The following is a 19,731-nucleotide window of genomic DNA, read 5'->3' on the forward strand; positions in this document are numbered from 1 at the left end:
TTTTCCTTTTTGTAACTATAGTGTTTGTATCTTTTTTAGCCCTGCAACATGGGGCGAAATGTTGACTCAATAAAATAGTATAATTATCTACTGTTTGAGTTTTTTTTTTTACCACACCCGGACCATATTCCATTCTTCTATACACACGGTCAATCAATAATCTTCCAACAAATAATATATGAATGAACCGTGACACAAACAATAAAAAATAATCCAATAATTACCATTGAGTTCATAATATTTCTGAACAGGCTTCATAAGTGAAGTTATGCCTTTACATCTCAAACTAGCCCATGCGTTCTAAAAGGATCTTTCTTATAGAAATAGATATTTAAAATGATTAAATTGGATAATGAACGAACTACCAAAAAGATAATAATGAACAAACAGGAAGGCTCCTGAGAGATAGCCAAGGCATTAACAAAAAGGTAACAATTGGATTATTGTGGATTATTATTGGACAATTGGGCTAATAATATATCAACAAAAAAATGTTTAAGAATGGATAATTATTCATTATAATTAAAAAATTACTTCATTGCTCATACAAACTTTATTTTTACATGAATCCCTAATGGCACCTAAAAGAAGAGAGAAAGAAGAAGATAAAATTTATTAATAAATTGGCCGAAATTAGTTGATTTAAATACATGTGTGCAAGTTTCAAAATTCATAAAAGATATCTTCAGGTTTTAAAGATTTTGTGGCAAGAAAATTTGATATTTACAGACAATGAGTTAAACAAGTTTGTCTAGAGTTCTATTGAGATATTTCTTAACTTAACATTTTAAATACCCATAGAACCTAAACTAAAATATATTGAATTAAATAATGAGAAAAAAAAAGAAAAGTATTTATACCCTTGAAGAGAAATAACATTTCCAGCTGATTCAACCCAACCACCAGATAACATTCCAGCAAAATACTGACATCTTGATGAAAGTATACACTTATGAGCTTTTATTCGACGTCCCCCAACTTCCACGGTCACATCTGGAGAAATTTCATCAAGAAACATACGAAGCAAATCCTCTCCAAGCCTTGAACATGGACCTCCACTCGTACATGAACCTTCTTCTTCAGTACTCACTTCTACAATAATATATTCTTCATTAAACGTGTTATATTGTTTTGTTTTTTTAAGCCTATAATAATAAAATACAATTAGAAAAGTCAATTTTTTTAGAATAAAATTATAAGGGAAAACTTTCATTCACAACATAACCATATACATTAAATTAATCAATTTTATATAAAGTTTGGAAGGAATATTTTTGATATAAAGGTTTTGAATTATTCATATTTACAAAATAAATGATTGAATCATATCAGATTAATGAAAGTAATACATACTGTTCTTATCACATTTAAAATAGAGATTCAAGACTTAAAGATTCAATAAATTTAATATATTATAAGATATAATGATATAAGCCTGTGATGGTTGACCACATATAATTTAGCTAGAAAATAATTGTTATGGTATAAACAATACTCTACTAATCCTTAATAACTAAATAATATGTCACAATAAATACTTACCAATAGGAGAAGGTTCAACAATGCTTGAGTGTAAACTGCTCTGCAAAGAACTATCTCGAGACTCAGGTTTTGAATAAAGATGAGGAAAAAGCCTGCTAAGTGACCTACTAGAAGCAGAATTAGTAATGATTTTACTATCAATCCATGAACCTTCAGGAATACTTCGGGACATTCTCGACCCCTTTACGGATGATTTCCAAGACTGCTGGGCTGGTTCCTTGTCCATATCAGATAGTTTAACAAACCCACCTGCTGAATCTAAAGCAGGTTGGGAGCTGGAGTGCTCGGATAATTTTGGAGTGTTCTGATCAACATCACAAACTGAACTCTTATTAGTTGCATTTGAACTAGTCGATTTCTGATCTTGGATAAGATCAGTGACAGAATCATCCTTAGAAAGATCACTAACAATATCATGGCTTGGAGTCGACAACTCTAAATCATTTGTGTTAATATTAACAACCTTAGAAACATCATCCACCACAAACGTACGATTTACATCTTCTTTACTGGACAAAGTTGCATTGGATATATCAAACACATCATCACTTTTAATGCTACAACTCATATCTTCCCCTTTATCAGGAAATTCACTTTCAGAACTTTCTAAAGTTTTTTGTATTTCTTTTGTTTTTTCCTTGAGTTCATGCCTGCTACCATTAGATATAATCCTAGACAATTCAGAAGATGGTTTTATAGGTCCATGCCATGAAGCAAGCACTGAATTTCCATTATTCTTTTCTCTTTGCTTCAACATGACATCTTCAATTGAAGAGGGTCCAGAAGAAAATCTTTCTTTATCATATGACTCGTCATATGATATACTACTAGATCGCTTGTGTTCTTTCTTATTTCCATATGTTTCCGATTTAAAAGTTAATTTATAATCATTATTCCATGAATGCCTGTTTGTATTCTGTTTGATACCAGAAGGCAATGTTCTTCTTCGAGTAACTGGAGATTCTTCATTTCCAATAAACATATAAAAACTTTGCCTTTTTGTAATAAAACCAGAATCATTATTGGAACTATCTGAAAAAATTTGAGCTTGCTCTGAAGACTCGTTAAATAATAAACGTCCTTTTACAATTTCTGGATGCTCCCCAAGATCTAGACCTGAATCAGAACTCGTAGAATTACTTTTCTTATCCAGATGTTTGGCAGTCAAACGTTCGGCAACTGATGGACCTTTGTTTCTTTTACTTGGGAAAAATGGAGAACCAGGTTTACTTTTAGGAGAAGTGCTATCAGATGATTTAGAGTTACCAATATCGATAAACATTGAAAATAATCTTTTCTCATGACCAGGTTGTTCAGATTTATTGGATATTTTCTCATTATTCTCTTTAATATCGATAAAAAATCCACATGATGAATTACTTTCAGTAAGAATGTTTTTCTTTGACTGGCCAGAATCACTTCTCTCAGCAGAACTGGTACTAGTAAAACTGTCAAACGATGGGTATGGATCATCGAGAGGTACAAAGAAACCCATTCCAGAATTACTAGAACGGTTCCTTTCCATTTTATTATCATTCAATGATTCTGGTGGCGATTTGCCCGAGCCGCTCATATCAACGACCCAAGATGTGCTTAGTGAAGAAGAAACTTTAGTTTTTGTTTTAGTGGGTTCAACTGATGGAAACTCGTCAAAACCACCAGATAATATAGGCGCAAACTCTGTTTTCCTCCTTGTAAGGGGACTTACGCTAACTGAATATTCTGAGCTTGATAAATCAGAAAATTGGGCACCTCCTGAAATTTTAGGCATTCGCTCTATTTTATTGCAGTAACTGTCTCCAGCTGATTCAGACAGTTTGGATAATTCTGTTTTCTGAGATGATAGTTCCACATTTGGAGAACAATTACTAATAAATGAATCTGATGTTTTATTTTGGTTATTAGAGTCAATAAAATTATTAATTTTAATTGTATCGATAGATGATGCAGAAGTATCAAATGCATTAGAATCTTCATTTTCAACTGAGGTTTTAGTTTGCTTTATAATTTGCACATTTTCATTTTTCTCACATTCACTGATAGAATTTAAAGTATCAATAGGTTTTTTATTATTACCGTTATTGTTAGCAAATGAATCTAAATGAAAATCATTGTTTAATGAATCTGGTGAATGCATATCTTCTTCGTGTGGGCTATGCAATGCCACTTTCTTATCCAAATTTAATTGGTAATTATGAGACATATCTTTCTCATTAACATTAGAACTATTATCAGCATCAGCTGAATCATTTTGCGATTTTTCAAATTCCTCTTTAAGCCTAGATAGTGTAATATCATCAGGATCAAGATCAAAAGTATTACGCCTAATTAATTTACGATTTACTTCATCTTTTTCTTTAATACTATTTAATTCTGCATTCGTTTTTGGTTCTTTATCTAAAAATGCTTCTACTTTTCTTACATCTAAATCAGACTTATCATTTTCAAGTGACACTTCATCACAATCATGAGTCTTTGGTTGCATTATATTTGTACTTGGAAATACAGGGTTCCGAATATTCGGTAAGTACATTTCATTCTCATCTCTTAGACTAGCTGCATCAATAAAAAAATTATTTGAAATAGCATTACTAGAACTGAACTCCTGATTATTGAATGAAGATGAGTATTGAGTTCCCCTTTTTAAATTTATAAAAGAACCATTTTTTTCAGAAAAACTGTACATGTATTCAGAACATTTAGCTGAATCTGCCTCACTTTCTCGAGTTTTTGTGTTTTCTTCATCTTCAGGACTTACTGTGCTCACAATAGTACTCTTTCCTTTTAAAAATACAATGCTGTCTGATTTTGTGATGTTCTCAGAATTTTCTTTTTCAATAAATGTATCATCATCGTTAGTGGGAAAAGTAGAATCCCATGTACCAGGATCTGAAGAAACAGATGAAGATCCTCTGGATTTATCATCATGTGGAATGTCTTCAGAAGAGGCAACTTCTGTTGAATCAGCTCCAAGAGCTTCAGAACTGTTTGTGTCTCGTGGACTACATCCTGTTACATAACCAGAAGAAACAGGCTCTAAGCATGAATCTGGATTGCTCATTATATCTTCTTCCTTTTGCCCGATTCCTTGCACCCTATTCATATCATCCAGTTGATTCTGTAATTTAAGTACTAATTTTGTTTTCACATATGGCTTCAGTTTAGTATTAAATTGATGAGGTCTACTAGGTTTTTGAGAAACATCTTTTTTGGATGGATTTTTCGTTTTTATGGTTGTATTAGACAGTGGGTTTTGCCTGGTTTCTTTAATGATGATAGAACGAAATGAATTGGACAGTTCATCCTGTTCTGCAAGCTCTTTCTCAAGAACTTGCTGAGATCCTTCTTCGAAATGAACTAAAGAGTAATATACTTTGTGGCTATCTCCATGGTAAGGCTCAATTAGATGAGGGTCTGAGGGAGAAGCCTTGGGAGTAACAAACACATCGGAGTCAGGACTCCCAACGTCACACTCCTTCTCACCTCTTAAAATACGTATCTGCGCAACTACGGCATCCTCTTTGTGTTTGAGAATATTCCTGTTGTAAACTTCCCTAAAACAAAATAAACAAAAACATTAAAATTATTCATTGAGAATGATGTCCACATTTTTGTTAAAAGAACTTTCTATCAAAGCAGCAGATATCCTCAACTTGAATTTTCTGGGGTCACTTTGTGGCCCAAGGGTGCCTATAAGGATTTTACTTGTTTTTAATTATCCCTAAACCTCATTAATATCTTTCTCTAGTTAATTTTTTTAGACTAATCCAGCTCATAATGTAAAGGTCACAAATGTGAAAGTACCTCTATGTCATGACAGACTCAATGAACAAAGGCTAATGCCCCATCAGAAGATTGAAAAATACTGTCTTATAAAGGTTATCTGGTTTCAATGCCACACAAAAGAGTATTGAGGGCAACCAAAGAACTATACGACAGGGATTGTTACAAATAACATAGCACTCATTAGATGAATAGCAGATTAAAGATGACATCTTGGTTAAGTCTTGAGATCTTTACCAAAATTTTTTTAGCCTAACTTGTCTCATCTCAATTTGCTTACATACCTCCATCAGTTTTGGAGCCTCTGAAATTATTTTCATTTACCTATACATGAGCAAACTACTAACACTATTATATCATGTATAGTAAGGGGAAATATTGTGAGTGTTATAGATTTTGAATCTGATTTCAATAGAGATGCATGTTATAAGGTCTTATGAGTCTTAATAACCAATGGTCTGAATGTGTGTGTGATAACAGCCTAGCTCAAAAACAAATAGCCGTAAAAAAATTAAATTACATATTTAGGACGGGTATAGGCCAGGGATGTGACAGCAACTTTTTTGATAAAATTGACAGACTGGAAGTTTAAACAACTTTTCACATATTTACAATTTTCTCAAAAGGCTCTAACAATTACAGTTAAACCCACCATATCAATGTACAATCAAGAGTGTTTGATATCATCGACCTCATTGAATTAGGGTGACAGGCATTGAATCCTGAATGTTCAAAAAAACCTTCCTCGATAGTATCTTTAATTTGTTTATATGACATAATTAACCATTTTTTATTGTTAGTACTAATAAAAAAATAGATAAATGTAAATATGGAATAATTTGATAATTTACTGAAGAAGAAAATAAATGTTTTGTCATGTCTAGTCATAATTATTTTATTATTACCAAAACAACCATGGATTCACAAAAATAAAGTAATAATAGTTTTTTTACCAAACTAATAACTACAAATATAGTTAGGAGAAGTATTGCCATCGTGATTATTAAAAAAATTGTCAAATTTCAAACGAACAATTATTACAAATTCAAAGTAGAGAGCTAAAGGTAAGTTGAGTGCTAAACTTACCACAGTAGATTTTTAAACTTGTAAAAGTGTAAGAACTTTTCACTTTTCCATGAAATTACTTTTAAAATTTGAAATTACTGAAATTACTAAGTGGTATCAGATTTTAGTTTTTTATCTATTTAAAAAAACTAACAAAGAATTTGTTGAATTAAACCATCTCTCATACTAATCAGTATACTTAGGCAATATAACATCAAGCAATAATTTCTAAAAATGACAACATGCAAAATGACACCAGGCACACCAGTGAGAAAATGTACAATATGCTATTTATGCCCATAGATAAACAAAGACAAAAGTTAACTTGAAATTTGTTGCAATAACTTCAAAAATGTTTTGGGAAAGGTGCATAACTCTTAAAAAATAATGTATGTAAAGAGCGAATGATAATTTTTTAGTCGTTTTTAGAAAAAAAATAAGTCTCTTTCATTTTTACAATTACATATTTTGTTAAATTTAGGTTCATTTATGCTTTTTAATAACCATGATCTCTTTATTTAATAGAAGTAACATTTCAAATATATTGGATATTTTGAATTTCAAGTCAGAAAAAACAAATTTTAGCAAAGAGATAATAATACAAGAAGAAAATGCAAGATATAATTTTTATCCATTTTTTGGCATAAGAAAAAAAAATTTAATAGTTAAATTCACTATCAGCAGCCCAAAACACTGTAGTCTCGAATTATAGCTTCCTATTCACTGATACTGGAAAAAAACTCTTGGTACTTGGAGGGTTGAATAAAACAGAAGTAATCAAAATAGTCTACAGAGAGTGCATAAAAAGTAAATTACTCATGATAGTTTACAAATAACTAACGAAGATAACTTCTAATTAATGGTGAAAGCGAAGAGCTAGTAATAATTAGGTGAGAAAGCAATTACAATTCAATAAGCAAAAAATAAAAGAAAGCAAACTGCCCCAAATACAAGTACACACTATGAAGCTTAATGATAATAAAGAGTCGAACTCACAAGCATAAATTAATTAATAAATAAAATTACATCAAACATTTAGTTTACCTTAAATGTAATAGTTGAAAAAGGTATAGCTACCATTTTTACTGAAATAATTTATTATGAGAGCAGCAAATGTAAAAGAAATGCAAAATGTGCAATGAAAGCTACTCAATCAACAATCCCAAAATTCCCTCACCTAATAAATGATTCAATTAGGTGTAAGCTGAGGTTGCTCCAAGCTGAAGTATTGTTTCTATGCTCTCGGGAAATAAGTTCTTTATAAAAGTTAGGTGCCCTTGTCTCCAAGAGGCTCCTATGTGTTCGAATACTTCCTGAGCTGAATAATAAATCCAAATCGGCAAAGAGACAGTCAGTGTAGATCCTGTAATACAATTTGTCTAACCGATACTCAAGGTATTCATAAAAGTTTCTTTGATAAACTTAAAAATATATAGAACAATGCCTTGCAAAAATAGAAATATACTGATTAATTTTCTTCAATAAGCCTATATAAGAAATAATTTAATGAATCGAAACTGCATATGCATAAGTATATACAAATCATAAATAAATTATTAAAATGAATACTGACATAATACATGGAGAAGACCATTAATATTTATGAAAGTGTTTTAAAGACCTAGATCACTAACATCTGGTATAATTTAGAAAGCTGGTATAACCAAGTTAGGGGAGAAATTAGGATAGTGACAGTCGAAGGGAAAGGATCAAACACCTTTCTCTAAAGATCAATATTTTAAGTAAATAGAAATAGTATATGTACAAATAGATGTATAAACAGAAAAGTATTTAAAATTTAATAACATATATTATACTGTTTCTTCCCAACATATTAACTATAATTAATATTAAAAATAAATTCTATGTATCAGATAGTATACTCCCTTGCCAATACATATTCATAAGGTTTAATTTATAGAAACATGATGAAAAAGAATGAATTGATAATATTTAATATCATCGCTAGTAGCAAGATATTTAAAAAATAATATTAGAATAAAATAATGATCTGAATAAAATTAAAAAAAATCTAAAATAAAATAAAATTTTTGCCAAGTTAGCAAGAAATGAGATCAAAGTTAATTCAGCATCAAAATTACTAAGTGAGGCACTCAGTCATAAAACATATCTGACATATAATCTGAATAGAAGTTATTGGAATCACCGGATATTTTGAGGTTGATCTCATAGAATTTTGAATGAATCTGAAGGATTTTTTTTTACAAGATTAATGTTGGAATTAAGATATACTAAGTTACTGATAGATGATGGAAAAATATTTTAATATATTTAATTTATTAATTACTATAATTTATGACTGAGTACATCAAACATGTAAATAAAAATTAAGGAGACTCTAAAATTAAACTTTAAAATCTTAATAATGTATTAACAAAGTTACATTGTTGATTAATATTCACTACAACTAATTGAAACTAATGATGACAATTATTGAGAACATTTACACAAGCAACATTAAAACATCAATAATGGCAAACATAACAGTAATGTTATATATCAATAATCTATTTAAAACTTTCATCATTTGATGACAGATAAAAGGAATGGCACCTACCTGGTAATGTCCTGTTTTAATCTATCATTAAGTCGACTATTCAATGTGCACAACTCAGCACTTGCCCTCTCCTGAAACGCCAATGTTAAAGGCGTAGAGAGGTGCCTTTCTGCCATCAGTCATGGCTCTTTCTATACAACAACTAGGTTCACGTATATCTACCAATAAAAATATTTAAGTAACAACAGAGAAAAAAAAATAATTTGAATAATATCTATCAAAGGTTTAAAACTACAACTTATTAATAGAATGATTAACAAAGAAAAGATAAGTGAAACCAACCACCAAACAAATTATTTAATGTGCAAGTGGCAAATACATATCTTATATTCAACCACAAGCACTTGGCATAACTTTTAATCAGTAATGAACTAGGAGGTTGGCACTTGTAATTTAAAAACATATTAACATCAAATTAGAGACAGGAAAAGGAATATGTAACTAATTCTGTAACTAGGAAAAAATATTTATTTATGAAATTTGTTAATAATGCTGTCTTTCTTGAAAACTCACCAAAGTAAGTTCAATGTATGAAATTAAATAAAAATACAATAATCAAATCACTTGACAAGAAACGGTATCATAGATGATACAGACACATTGTTACAAACGCCAACTTGATTGAAACACAAATGAAGCAATACTTCAAAATAAGGTCACAGTGGAGGGAAATGTTAATTTGTCAATACTTTTCAAAATATATTTTACTTTAATTTTTATTATATGATCTATTTAGAGTATAATCGAATTTATTAATATGTTTGTAAAAAACATTATTTGATAATGGCATAACCTTTAAGTAGGTTCCATTTAACAAAGGTTGGCTTTAATGCTTACATGCGTGTTCTAAGCTTTTGTGTATTGTGAAGTGAGTGTTTGAAGTTTTTGTTCATCGTTACTGGACTGTTAAGCCGTCAAAATGATGCCAAGCTGCAGACTTGAAAATTCTGCTGGTCCAAGCGCTGCAGCTCCTCAACATGGAATTATGAATTCAAAGGAAAAGGAAAAGTACATTGAAGAATATGATTTTCCTTATTGTGATGAGGCGTCTAAGTACGTCAAGATTACCAAAATTGGACAAGGTACTTTTGGGTAAGTTTTAGTGTACAATGATAGGGATTGTAATTATGTGAAGTCCCAGTTCATAGTATTTATTATGCTTTTTTAGTGAAGTTTTTAAAGCTCAAGAGAAAAATGGATCTAAGAAACTAGTGGCAATGAAAAAAGTTCTCATGGAAAATGAAAAAGAAGGGGTGAGTTTTTATTTTTATGTTTAATATGATAACAATTAATTAGATTTAATGAACTAGGGTGTGATGTAATGATTGGAGGAAAGATTTATACAAGACAATATGAATAAGTAGACAATAGAAATGATTAAACATGCTAATGGCTGGGGAACAAGATTGTACAATGGAAAGACAGAACTCAGTACAATAAAGAAATCTAATAATCAAGTATTAAACAAATAACCATTGTGTCTTTAAAGAAAATCAGCTCCTGAACCATAAGACTTAACGATTGTACTCAATATTTGATCTGTGTTACTTGATATTTTGAAAATCTCTCATTCTCCTGATTATTTTTTATTTAGTATATATTTATGTCTGTTGTTTGCAATAATTCAGCAGTTGACTTTAGGGGATATAATGCCTTTGTTGATAAATATATTCTCTAGTTGTAAAGTGACAAATGTTAGTTGAACCAGAGTTTACATTTTGACACACAGCAAAGGAGACCATGTTTACTACTAATCCAAATAGTTCTTTTAATTAGCTGGTCAAGTTTTGCATTAGCACATCATCAAGCAAGTTTTGCATTAGCACATTGGCAGATTTACCCTATCATGTTTTCTTAGGTTCACATAAAAAAATAACTTTACTTCTTCATATTAAGAATTATTAATATAATTTTTTTTTCAGTTTCCAATCACTGCTTTAAGAGAAATAAGGATTTTACAGTTATTGAAACATGAAAATGTTGTGAATCTTATTGAAATTTGCAGAACAAAAGGTTTGAATTCACATTGAATTTTAGTTCAATTTGTTTAAAAATAGTTGTTATATAAAATCAATAATATATTTACTCTCTTTATTAGCAAATCACTACAACAGATACCGTTCCACATTCTATTTAATATTTGATTTCTGTGATCATGATCTTGCTGGACTTCTCTCAAATGTAAATGTTAAATTCAGCCTGGGAGAAATAAAAAGGGTGGTTCAGCAACTATTAAATGGCCTCTACTATATTCACAGTAATAAGGTAAGCATTAGTTTGTATTTCTGTCTTGAGTTTAAACTTTTTGATAAATAATTTTTTTCAATTCCTGTGACATAATTTTGTGGATTTGTAAATTTCAATTTATCCTGCTATCCACCAATATGGCTTTATCCTTACATTTCCCCCTTTAAATAGTTGAATATAATAGTTTCTAAAAGTGGTATGTGTATATTATATTTTTCTCAGGGAATGCATTTATGAATGCTTAATCATGTTCAACTTCTCTTGGACTCTCAGTGTTAGCTGAGTGCTTTTAGTCGCTTCTGCTCATTATGCTTTCATAGTATGAATTATTCAACACTATATTCTCTTTTTTAAAGAAGTGTCCTTCATTGATGGAAATTGAAATACACGTTTCTTGTTTAGTAGAGTAAAATTAAAATAAAAAACATGTGTAACCACAATCTAAAAAAAAAAAAAGCTGAAACGTCATAAATTGTTTAATACCTTCCTTCAATAAACTCAATAAAAAGTTCCAGTTTCTTATGTCTGGGTTTAGATGGGAGGAAAAGAGGAAGAAAGTGATAGTAAACTAATTTATTTTCAGCTTTTTGGGAACATCAAAACCTAGAAGTTTATCCCAAACATTGTGGTAAACAAAATTAAAGTACTTTACAGTATCTATACAAATTATTCTAACAATTTTTTTCTAAAATTAACAGTAATGGTGACAGGAAACGAATGAAATTTATAGAATTTTCAGCTTCGTTAAAACATATCCAAAAGCCAATAAATTCCAATGCTCGAGAGAGATAGTAGGTACTACATCAGTATTTCATTTGTTTGTTTTACATTTTGGATAGTTTAACTAATTATAATCAAAAGTTTCAAAGCCAAAATTTGGTTTTAGTTCAGGTTAATAATTCAGTTTCAATCTATCACTAATGATATTTGTAGGAAAAAAGATCACCTTAGAAAAAAAGTATTTTGGCAACCATCTTTGATCTTCCATTTTTGATGACTGCAGGTGCATGAGTATCTTTCAGAACTCATTCTGCTTGTCAAGGAGCTAATGCTGAAAATTTCAACCAATGGGGCAGTCAGAACTAGATTATTATTTTTTTTGTGAAGAAATTTTATTAATCCTCTTTTTTTTTTTCAATATGCTTTAAATTGTTTGTATTAGTAGTTATCAGTGATGTATTCGACAATTTATAGATTTTGCATCGTGACATGAAAGCTGCCAATGTTTTGATTACTCGACAAGGAATTTTGAAGTTGGCTGATTTTGGTCTTGCACGAGCCTTTAGTCAAACAAAAAATGGTCAAGTAAACAGGTATTTTAACCACTACTTACATAATTTTTTCTGAATATTATTTAAAATATCAGGTATTAAACAATATTTACAATATATTCTTAAATCTGTCTTCCTTGTTTTAAAACATAAATTTAATTTGTAGTTGAAGACCTTTAGTTTAGTGGTTGAAGATCTTTTTTAGCAACAATAATTACATCTGATCCTATGTAAGGGGAAAATCAAATCTCAAGTCAGTTTGAGTTTATCCATCTCAGAAGGGGTTTAGTAAAATAACAGAATGGTTGATGGAAATTAAAGTAATATATTGAACTAAAGAGTAATTATGGTATGTAGAGGGAGATAAGCCAGAAATGAATATAATATTGTTAGTTATGTTAAATTTAATTTTGATTATGTGAAAGATGAAGATTGCTTAGACATAAACTTGAGATGATGATGGGAGTCATCATTTTGTATTGAGCTGGGAAGTTAATGGAAGGACATGCTTCTTGTACTTTATTTAGTGTCTTGAGTTTCAGAGACCTGGAGATATTCTGCTGTCAGCACGTTCGAAATTGTCCAAGATAAAGTCCTATCAGGTATCAGTTGCCCCTGTTTGGTTCTTGTGCCAATAGATTGCGCCCCTTAGCTATTTGAGTAATAAAATTTTTCCCCATCAAATGCCTTACAAAAACTAATATTAGAGTCTTGTAGACTGAACATGCTGTATAAGTTCTGCCTTAGTTATTCATATTTTGGTGGGCAAGTTAAAGTAATTTTTGTTACAAGAGATTAAAAAAACAAACAGCTTTTTGTTTGTGTCTTTTACTTTTTCTTTTTGTGGCATTCCAGACCTGTGTGGTTCTTCTTGGTCTCCCTGAATGAGCTTTGCCATCTGGCCATCCGTCATTTTGGCGACATGGCTGTTCCATCTCATCTTTCTAACTTGATAGTACATACTACACTGGCTTTGGCTGGAGCTTGTAAACTTCATTATTTTTAGCCTTTTCCATCTGTCTCCATTTGGGTTAGCTTCCTCTTCTTCTAGTGGCTCGCCAATGTTGGATGGTCGAGACTTTCCCAACATGAAATGTGGTGGGTCCCACCACCTCCTTCCACCCGTAGATAAACTCCATAAAGAAAGGATAGTCCTCTCCTTCCATGAAATGGGGGATGTCCGACTTTGTGAGTGCAAAGATCTAAGTCTTTCTTGACAACCTGGCTTGGTGTCCTTCCATGGCAGCACAATCCTGCTAGTACCTGCTGCATTATGCTGTTTCAGGTATTCCACACCTGGACCACCAGGGAACAATATTCTTTTCGAAAATGTGTAGATTTCCCCAGAACTCTCTGGGTCCTGTAAGGATCTGCAAGACCCAATAGTCTGGGAGGACCTAATTAGCCTTCAATCTTTCATGGGTGGTGGGAAATAAACTTCTCAAAGTAGTAGCGTGCTTCTGGCGTGCCACCCGCTTAAAGAAAAAAAATTCAATTTTAATTACTATCATAGAAAGTAAAAAAAAAAGGGTGGATGAAAAGACAAAATGGACATATGAAATTCCACTACTGGTTCATATTTTAAGCATATTATTAAATTGCTATTGGAGGCTAATTAATTTATAGTTGGTGAATTAAATATTAAAAAATATTTGATATTTTTTATTATTTTATTTTCTTTGTTTTGTTTTTTTGTAGATATACCAACAGAGTTGTGACATTATGGTACAGACCACCCGAATTACTTTTAGGTGACCGAAATTATGGACCACCTGTAGATTTATGGGGAGCTGGTTGCATAATGGCTGAAATGTGGACAAGAAGTCCTATTATGCAAGGAAACACTGAACCACAACAACTTTCACTCATCAGTCAGCTGTGTGGCTCAATCACCCCAGATGTCTGGCCTGGAGTTGAATCTTTAGAATTGTATAATAAAATTGAACTTTCAAGGGGGCAAAAACGAAAAGTAAGATTTATTATAATGTACATTATTCTTGTAAAGCTTCGAATGAATTGTTTGTTTTATGAATTTAATTGTACAGGCACTATTATACTTTTACTGAAACAGAGTTGGGTGAAAAATATCCGATTGATGACTAATTTTTTTATTACAATAATAATCACGATTAATGACTAATTTTTCACTCGTTAGTTGTGACTAATGTAAAATGACTAATAAGACAAAAATTATATATTTTTTATTACTTCAAATAACTATGGACTAAAAGTTTAGTTGTTATTAATGATTAACATTTTAGTTTTAGTCGTCGTGAACAACTGAGAATCAAGAATAAGACTTTTATTTTGATGTTTTAATGTCATTAATTTATTTCAGTGTTTTATTTATTAATGATTAACTTATTTTTATGTTCATTATTACATAACTGTATAAAGTTAATAATTTTACATAAATGTTTCTATAAGAAAAATCCTTGATAAAACTTATCCCCAAAATTATTTTATGTTTTATTTAAATCATAGTTGTTAAATAAAAATCTTAATTTGTATATCTTTACTAATTTACTGGAAAATATTGCATTGCTTTAATATAATAATCATTTAAATATTTACATACATTTTTATTGGACTAATTTTTCATTTTTTTTTAAAACATTTAGTCTAAAATCAATGACTGAAATTGTATTAAGATTTTTTAGTATTTTTTAATTGGATAATTTTTTTTGTAATCAATGATTTAAAATTCTGACTAAAAATATCATTTTTTATCAGATTAATTTTCAACCATTTAATTTCCAAATCTGTTTCCTATCATCTAGACCAATCAGGTTTATTTCTTGCATTATAATTTTAGGCTATTTTTAAAGGGTAGTTCTTTTGAAGAACCATTTTAAGTGCTTCACTGGTGCTGATGCTTATTTTCCTTCAAAATACTTTTCACAAATTTTTTTTTGATAATGCCAATATATATATATAAATTAAGTTGATACTATTTATTTCAATTTTGAATTAACATTATTCTCATTAATACCGTAGTTTAAGATGAATCAACCAAAATTTAATAAAAAAATGAGCAGTATTCCAATTAAGTAAGTAAAAGTATTAAATTATGTTAGTAGATATTATTACTAATAAGAGTACAATATTATAAAATTTTAAGTGATGCGGTAATTTCGTTTTTACGTTCCTTTTACTAGCTGCTTTTAGTTTTTCAAAGTAAGCCTGGTTTGCTGGCGCACAAAATCCTTCAAGTGTAGTAAATCATTCAACTTTTCCTTCGTTATGGGGTATTCACCTCTAATAAATCTGAAAATTTATCTTCAACAGTAGTATGTTAAAGTTAAAGCGGATAGTATGACCCCACGAATTCTTCAATTTTATTATCAAAATTTAGCTTGAGAGTGATTACTAATAAACAGTAACAAGTTACGCATTGTGGATGGGAACTTATGCATACTAGAATATAACACAAGCCTGGGAATAAATAGCCTGCCGCTCTGCATTTTTTTGGAGGGAAGTCAAAATGTTGTGCCGTTGTTCTCCAGTTCTGCTCGCAGCAAGCTGAGAAGTCATTTACTCCTGTTATGATTTCACCTCATTTATGAAGAAAAAAAAAAACAATTTCAGCCGTTGTTCCACTGCAGTCTTCAAATGTTCATTAATTTAAATTTTAAACCCATTGAACAATTTGAATTTGAATAGATTACTCTAAAACTAAGTGTATACCCTGAAAATGAAGAAGTATACCCCTGTAAAATTGCCTTTAAATAAAATGTACCATTGCATATTTAGAGAAAAAAATATGCTCTCTTAGATCTCAGATTGTGAAAAAAGTACAAATAGTGCTAAGAAAGATTTTTTGGTGAGGTAAAAAAGGTATATTAAGTATTTCTTGTAGTTATATTGATTTTAATAAATAAATTTAAAAAAAAAAAAAAAAAAAAAAATGATTTTCAAGTCAATTTTCTTTTAGGTAAAAGAAAGGTTGAAGCCTTACGTCAAGGATCCTTATGCGTGTGATCTTTTAGACAAATTATTGGTGTTGGATCCTCAGAAGCGCTGTGATGCTGATTCAGCTCTAAACCACGATTTCTTTTGGACTGAGCCAATGCCCTGCGACCTATCGAAAATGCTTGCTCAGCATGCTCAGAGTATGTTTGAATACCTAACACCACCGAGGAGAGCCGGTAACATGCGCCACCACCATCCAGGACCAGGGCCTGGCCCCAAACCTTCCACCATTGTGGACACCGGCTATCAGGATAGGGTTTTCTGAGCCTAGCCAAATTGGCGCCAATTCCGCCACTCACCTTTATAATTACAATACTCCATATGATTGTGGAATTCAAAATTAAAAAACTTGTTTTAAACATTATTATGACTGACCGAGTAATTTTTAGTTACTTATATTTTTTGCAAATTTTCAATTTGTAAATTTCCCGTGCTAAAAAATTGTTTTTATAACCAAGTTATTTGATTGGTTATTTAATGTAATATAGTTAATTATAAATATTTGTATCTTATGGTGTAGGTATCTCATTGTGTTCATTTGTAAAGGCTTAATTCTGTATTCTACTGTTGTTGAAAGAATATATTAGATGATTCTGTTTTCAACAACTCTACGTCATATGTTTTTAATAAATTGTAAGCTAAGGCTAAGTACGATGAAATTATAACATATGTATGTTGAAGAAATATGTACCATTATTTTTATACTTGCATTTTTATTTTATTAATAAATAAAAGTTCATCGATTTTGTGAGTTTGTAAAATTGAGAACTGATATATTTTTTCAATTTTGATTAGTTATTAGTTTAATTTAATTGATGATTTATATATTTCATTGTAGTTCTGAGATCACATTTTCTCATATAATTTGATGCTAAAATTTTTGAATTATTTTAATTTTTAATAATTCACTTTTGAGTTTAGGACCAAAGTAACTTAGTTAACTATATGTTTTATATCATGAATTCCCGAAAGCCCACATGTCCGTATTTAGAGACTTGGGCTTGCATTTCTACAATTCATGGTCCATTTATTTACTATCAAATAAATGTGTCATGGTAATAAATTACCATTGTCTTTATATTATAAATCCATTAATTATATTTGTATCAATCAATACATTATTTGAAATATATTCACTACTATGGAGTGATACAATCGTTTGAATTTATATATAGAATATCTTGGACAATTGTTAAAGAATCTTCCATTGAGAAGTTTAAATAAAAGGAAAAAAAAATCTTTTGTGAGCAAAGTCTATTTACATGATTTCTGGTTGTGTTATTTATTATTGCTCTTTAAACATCTCTGACCCTTTTGGATCTATTTCATTGAGATTATGTCCCGTTATCATTGGGAAAAATTCCACTCTCTTATCTTATCTTATTCCGGGATCTTATCCATAGAATATGGATTTTATGAATATTGATTCTCTTCCCTTCTTACTCTATTAAATCAGTTACAAATTGCTCATGGGAGAATAAATAAGATACAATCATGGTATGATTCGAAACCAGTGATAGTTGATTATAGAAAAAGTTGCAGTTGGGATAAGGAGTGATAATACAAGAAACAACCAAAACTTGAATGAATAGCTTTTATGTGTGTTGTTTGAAGTTATAACTCTAGTAGTGGCATAAATCTCTAAAAATGCGAGAGTATGTTTTTTTGTTTTGATACTTTATAAACTGAACAATTAAAATGTATCTTCATACTGTCATTAATAGTATGTATATGTATAGATTAATGTGTGTATATAATGTATATGCATATAGCTGCAACTATCAAGTTATCTACAGTATCATCAGTATTTCTAATCCCTAATAAGATATTTTGGAACCATACTTTTCTTTGTTTCTTAATGTTGTTACTAGAATTTGTCTTAGATCTATCCAATTTATATGAAATATTAAATAAAGCTATGGTTTGTTGAATGTCAATTGATGCTTCTATTAATATCCTTTAATATTATTACAAATGTGTTGAATAAAGGAATCAAGTGTTTTTTTTCCTTTGCCACTTAAGACACTAGTTATCTGCACACTGTGGTCCTGGTAGGCCACAATGAGGTTCATGGTGAAGGTATATCAGGGTAAGGTCATCAGTTTTATGCCTGGTGTGTGAGTTGCCGCCAATAGGCTGATGGAACTCACAAACCCAGGAGGCAGCTTAAGTGTGATTTTCCAGTAGAGAGACCTTTTAGCATTTTCGGTGTTGTTCAAAGCAGATAAGTGCTTTTCCAATACAAAAATCATTGAAACAACAAAATATCTTTATTTATTTAATCTAAATTTGATGATTTTGCCTAGTTACTTTACAGATATTAACAGATTCCTCTTTTAGTTTTGAAGTAGGTGTGAAGATTCTATTAAAACTGATCAGACAGACTTAATCTCCAACCCATTTTTCATGGCAATCAATGGATGGAGGTATTGAACTTGTTGAAGTGTCTTTTAACAAGCAATGACATACTTGTGTCCGAAAAAAACTTTTTTTTGCTTTAATAATGATAAGCCTTTAACCAACGGTTCAATTATTATGTTACCAAACAGCACCTCTACTGAGATGATACATCTTTTTCTTAATCCTATTGAAATAGGATAAAAATATAAAATAAAACTCCATTAGTTTTTTATTATCACCTATTATAAATTTTTTTTAATTCGTGGATCAGTCTAAAATTCATAATTATACATAAATCTGTACTACTACAATCCATATTAGAGTGCTTCACTTCTTCAATTGATGTACGAGGAGAAGATCTGGCCATAATTACTTCCAATCACCAGGTTTTTGCACCAATCCATTGAAAAATCAGGTTTTCACTTTACTGAAGGGGAAATAAATGGAAGTTACACATCTTGTGTTTAGAAAATGTTAGTTCATTGTATTTTTGCAGAGTGTACTATTCCCAGATAACTGAAGAACACTATTTAGTTATATTAACATGTTTAATTTGCTGCACGATCAGGCATAGGATCATTAGAAATTCAAAAACTTAATTCTTACTTTGAAATAATGATATATATATATAACATTTAACTTTAAAAGTTACTAAAATTTAAAACTGATCTGTTAAAATGACACACAATATGAAGTTAAGAAATTGAGATTTCAACTATATTCAGTGTTATGTTTGAATGGAATAGAACATTATTGTTGTTAAGTCCCAACGTTTAAAACAGAATGAAAAGTCTAAATGCAAGAGTTGGAAAAATTTAAATATTACATAATATTGTAGTTAAAAATTAAAATAAATATTTTAACATAGTTGGA

At 30.2% G+C, this 19,731-nt stretch overlaps 2 protein-coding genes across 4 annotated transcripts in view; one reads left to right on the forward strand and one right to left on the reverse strand.

Annotated features, from left to right (window-relative positions):
- The window catches only part of LOC106677801 (serine-rich adhesin for platelets), a 24,149-nt gene extending 14,573 nt beyond the window's left edge, over window positions 1-9,576 (reverse strand). Inside the window, exons 1-5 of one of the 3 annotated variants that reach the window (XM_014415934.2) lie at window positions 9,482-9,576; window positions 8,969-9,126; window positions 7,568-7,753; window positions 1,543-5,096; window positions 861-1,092 (exon numbers count right to left, since the gene is read on the reverse strand). In XM_014415934.2, the coding sequence (XP_014271420.1) occupies window positions 861-1,092; window positions 1,543-5,096; window positions 7,568-7,753; window positions 8,969-9,084 (4,088 nt within the window). In that variant the 5' untranslated portion in view covers window positions 9,085-9,126; window positions 9,482-9,576. Of the gene's footprint in view, window positions 1-860; window positions 1,093-1,542; window positions 5,097-7,567; window positions 7,754-8,968; window positions 9,127-9,250; window positions 9,311-9,481 lie in introns of those variants that run through there. The other 2 variants (XM_067050611.1, XM_014415935.2) reach the window with 2 other exon arrangements.
- A 189-nt stretch (window positions 9,577-9,765) lies between these two features.
- On the forward strand, window positions 9,766-18,395 carry Cdk9 (Cyclin-dependent kinase 9). The gene is made up of 7 exons (XM_014415940.3): window positions 9,766-10,060; window positions 10,137-10,221; window positions 10,891-10,981; window positions 11,067-11,233; window positions 12,410-12,528; window positions 14,185-14,455; window positions 16,421-18,395. The coding sequence occupies exons 1-7, from the start codon at window positions 9,888-9,890 to the stop codon at window positions 16,721-16,723; spliced, it is 1,209 nt and encodes a 402-aa protein (XP_014271426.1). The 5' UTR covers window positions 9,766-9,887; the 3' UTR covers window positions 16,724-18,395.
- The last annotated feature ends 1,336 nt before the right edge of the window (window positions 18,396-19,731 follow it).

This window comes from Halyomorpha halys, unplaced genomic scaffold (genome assembly GCF_000696795.3).
Source record: "Halyomorpha halys isolate HHAL.00 unplaced genomic scaffold, Hhal_1.1 Scaffold108.1, whole genome shotgun sequence".
Taxonomy (NCBI): Eukaryota; Metazoa; Arthropoda; class Insecta; order Hemiptera; family Pentatomidae; genus Halyomorpha; species Halyomorpha halys.